This window comes from Sinocyclocheilus anshuiensis, unplaced genomic scaffold (genome assembly GCF_001515605.1).
Source record: "Sinocyclocheilus anshuiensis isolate Anshui unplaced genomic scaffold, SAMN03320099.WGS_v1.1 scaffold210, whole genome shotgun sequence".
Classification (NCBI taxonomy): Eukaryota; Metazoa; Chordata; class Actinopteri; order Cypriniformes; family Cyprinidae; genus Sinocyclocheilus; species Sinocyclocheilus anshuiensis.
Window position 1 is genome coordinate 1,214,485 of NW_015547666.1, and position 4,304 is coordinate 1,218,788.

General features: G+C 42.7%; 1 protein-coding gene across 1 annotated transcript in view; it reads right to left on the bottom strand.

Annotated features, from left to right (window-relative positions):
- The window catches only part of LOC107702564 (interferon-induced protein 44-like), a 2,345-nt gene extending 964 nt beyond the window's left edge, over positions 1–1,381 (bottom strand). Inside the window, exons 1-5 of the mRNA XM_016504920.1 lie at positions 1,375–1,381; positions 1,158–1,191; positions 758–956; positions 460–606; positions 193–364 (exon numbers count right to left, since the gene is read on the bottom strand). Of these exons, the coding sequence (XP_016360406.1) occupies positions 193–364; positions 460–606; positions 758–956; positions 1,158–1,191; positions 1,375–1,381 (559 nt within the window). The remainder of the gene's footprint in view (positions 1–192; positions 365–459; positions 607–757; positions 957–1,157; positions 1,192–1,374) is intronic.
- Positions 1,382–4,304: the final 2,923 nt, after the last annotated feature.

The window sequence follows — 4,304 nt, forward strand, 5'->3', positions numbered from 1 at the left end:
AATTAACATTTTGCAGATTCTGCAAGGTGTATGTAAACTTTTGATCTCAACTGTATATATCATGCCCACTCCTTTAAACATCCATGTTTTCTATTTCTTTTAAATTTCACCTTGGTATTGGGGTACAGTAGATTGTAACTACACACTCCTCAAAATTAAAACAAAAATTATATATTCATATGTCAGTCTCACTTTTATCACTGATTCTTTTGCGGATGATCCTCAATTTGTCAACAAGTCGATCACTTGCAAATTGGATTGTATTTGCGTCCACAACGTAAACCAGGCAGAAAGCCTGATCAGACAGTAAAGGGTCACTGATGTAATCTTCACTCTTGTGACTAAGTGGCTCCTCTTCTTTGAACTAAGGTATAAAATAGAGACAGAAAATCTGAAAATATCACATGAACAAACCCCCCCCCCCCCCCTTTTTTTTTTTTTTGCAACATGGTTTATTACTTTGTACTCATCCTTCACATGTCCAAATATGGCACTGATGATATCTTCTGGCTGAGACCCCTCCAATAGTTTAGGTTCTAAACCCATTATGTCAGTCAAGACAAAAGGCAAATCACAATCTACACCTCTGACTCTGTGTGATTTCAACTACGAAACAATATGGAAACAAAGCAAACCATAAATACATGTACACATAGCCAAAATGCCCATAATGCACATTCAATCAAATAATTTTAGGTTATTGGGGAAAAAACAAGCATGTTATATATGTGCATTATTATTTGAATATAATACTTACACTTTTTGTAAAACTTTTGCCCCTGCTTTGATCAACTATTGCTTCAGATGTGATCCGTCCTCGGAAGACGTTGTTGACAGAATTTATAAAACTAGACTTCCCTGCTCCGATTTGTCCAGCTACCAGGATCTTGATGATCTGTCCATCTGGATGACTCACAGAGAACTCTTCTAGACGTTTCTTCAGCACTTCCTTCTGTCTGTGCCAGCGCAAGAAACACACAAACAAACAACCACACCCTTTCCATAAATATAAAATACTTACTAATAATATGTGATAGATATGATTTTGCCCCCTGAAATCCCAGTCTACTAGGCATGAAAATAAAACAACAAAGAAATAATAAGTATTGTTAAACATTATTGTCTACTTAGCAATGAATAGTATGTAATGAACTTACCCCCAATCAAATTTCCTCCATGGTCTTTTTAATTCTATATATTTACATCACCTTTCAATAAATAAAAAGCACAATTAACAACCTTAAAAATTCACTACTAAGTTAATCATCATGAATTATACAAAGGACCTCGTTAACACCCCACACATCACAAAAAAATTACAACATTATTTATAAGCCTATAATAGGCAAACTCAATTTTCAATCTTCCTTTTACCAAACATCATTTCATGATCCACTGTAGCAAGTTGCAAACCTTTATTCTTTTTTGTTTTCCAAATTGCCAGTTTAGCTGTTCCAATTAAATAATTTCGTAAACACATTTTCCTCCTCACTAAAAACGTCTCAGGTTACTTATGTAACCATGGTTCTCTGAGTAGGGAACGAGACACTGCGTCCTCTAGGGGTCGCTATGGGGAACGGTACCCATGCCGCCATGCTGAGGGGAATGCGGGCCAGAACCATGGCGAGCACTAAGTACCAACTTTACCATTTTCATGGTGAGTTGCCCCTGGGACGTCAGACGGCCAAAGGCCTAGGCTACATACCCAAACTTACCTGTTAGGGCCAGACTCCTGGGCCCGGGGTAGAGCTCAAGGCTTGGAATCATAATGGATTCCTTTAAGGGGATACGACCAAGAACCTAGTATCACACTAAGTCTTGGCCTGTCACACAGGGGCTACCGCTTGCTCTTGCATAAGCTCTGAAAGGAACTGTCTCAACAGACCCCTAGTAGCAACACCCTGTTAAAGTAGGTATCCTAGGATACCTAGGTGGAGTGGCGCCCAAGGTGAACGGGGCTCTAACCAGCTCAAGAAAGGGCACGAAGCAACCGCGCGAAGCCCTCACCATACAGGATTTTAGAAAAGAACGCAAAGAACTAGTGTGCGAACTTACCACAATGTGGATTTTAGAAAGTGCACAAAGCCTTCACGTGCGCACTTACCATAACATGGATTTTAGGATACCGTTCTAAGGGGGCTCTCGTGGCACTCTGAAAGAGCAGCTCATAGATGGAATGGTGCATACCAAACCCAATATGTTTGCGAGTCACCAACTCGATCTAAGATATAAAGCTGGAATGGCTAGCAGTAAATCTCTAGCTGAGGGGGCAAACACCCAGCTCTCAAACGAGAGGGGAGCTCGACCTACCGCATGTTCCAATGCTGGAACAGCTAGAAATAATTTACTTCTCTGAGGGAGCATAGACCCAGCTCTCAACGAGAGAGTGGGCTCGCACAGCATGATCGTTAGAAATCAGAGGGTAAGCGTCTGTAAGCTAGCCAAAAATCTCAGCGCATCAGAGAGGTGGAGTGAAGGGCCTATGTTCACCTCATGCTGCTGGTTCCAGGTGCTCTGGGAAAAACAGAGAACTCAACTCTCACGTGAGAGGAGAACTCCGAATTCAGAAATAGCGCGCTCATAGGCAACCCTTTGGAAAAGATCTCAGTATGCAAATCAGGAAGAAATGGAAGGCTCACCTGAGCTGGAGGGTTATGGCCAGAAAAATAACGTTCATCGAGATACCTCGCAACGTCACTTTCTTCGCCCGCTTCACGGCAATTAAAGCCTCGCCATGGCGCGATCCATAACCTTCAAAAGCTCATCATACGCAGGGCAGGAGGGTTGGGAAGGCTCAGCCTCAGCTTCTCTGCCCTCCTCAGACATTTCCTGCTTTTGCTCGGCTGAACCCAGCAGAGCACTGGCCCCTGGATCAGACCATGTTAATGAAATAACTCATCCTCCAGCGGCTCACTCTCGTCCACAGCCGATGATCGCGAGAGGGAAAACCCCTCTTCAAACTCATCGGCCAGATCCACCTGCGATCCCCACGAACTCATTCTCCTCCGTGCCTTAGCAGTGGCGGGTCCTGAATTGCGGGAAGCAGATGGCTGCCCCTCTTTCCTCGAAAAGAGAGACAAACGAGAGCGGAGCTTTTTCTTGGAAAAACGCTCGCAGTGCACGCCGATTGCCCCCTCGGAGATGTTAAACAAGGACAACACGGATGCACACATCCTCTAAACGTTCTGCTAGTGCTCGCCATAATAATAGGATAGAGATTGCTTTTACCACGTTCAAATGCACGCTTCAAACAAAACAGTCAGTGAAGACGAAGAAGAGAATGACATGTTCTCCCGGCGCCTATTTATACTAATAGTCGCACCGGTAGTGACGTCATGGGCTGTCGCCGGCCAACGTGTTGTTGGTGTTTTTTCAATGTATGCTTCAGACACGGGTCACGACGAGGCAACCCCTAGAGGACGCAGTTCGAAGTTCCCTTGAAAGGGAACTTATATTTAATTCCCCCAATAAACACTCAATCAGAAAATTCTTCATTAAAATTACTAAACAAAATCTTAAACAAATTAAAAAAGACCTTGCAATCTACTACACCTCAAAAACAAATGTTCTATTTCTTCTTGCTCCCCATAAATTGACATTTCCCTTCAACTGCTGGATTCGTGTCCGTCTGTAGCTATGGCCCCATGAATAATCTTCCACTGCAGGTCAACAGTTCGCTTCTCTACAGGGTCCTCCACCTGTCCCTAACGAGAAAGTCTGGTCCCAGCAACCCTGACCATCTAGAGGTTCTTTGTCTCTTTAACAATTCCCGATGTATAAAATATAGTATAGTATAATATCTAGCCTTCTTAGATGCATCTATAAAAAGGTGTAACTGAGGAGTCTTAAAAGATAAAATTGAGTCCACATCTTTACCTTCATCTTCCTCATTTGTGACAGATTAAACTCTTATTTCTGGAAAACTTTGCGCATTTCTCATGTCCTGTATTGAGCTCAGTCCAATCCAGTTCCTGCAGCCTCTAGGTAATGCATTACAGATTTCCTCCTTCAATTTTGAGACAAGTCGTACAGACTTAAAACCTATAATTTCTTGAAGTGCCTCTGTTGATTTCCATCCCCTCCCATCTAGAAGATGTCCAAGCTTCTGAACACCATTCCTCAGTAAGCATGTCCTCACACTTACAGAAAACAACAGCCTTGTCTGAATCATTGGATTAAAAAACAGTGGTTCCTCTGGAGTCGAGTATCCTTGATCATCCACATCTCGTTCCACTCTTAAAAACAGTTCTCCATGCCAGTAGCATAGATCTATAAAAAAAGCGGAAGCTCTGACAGGCTTAACT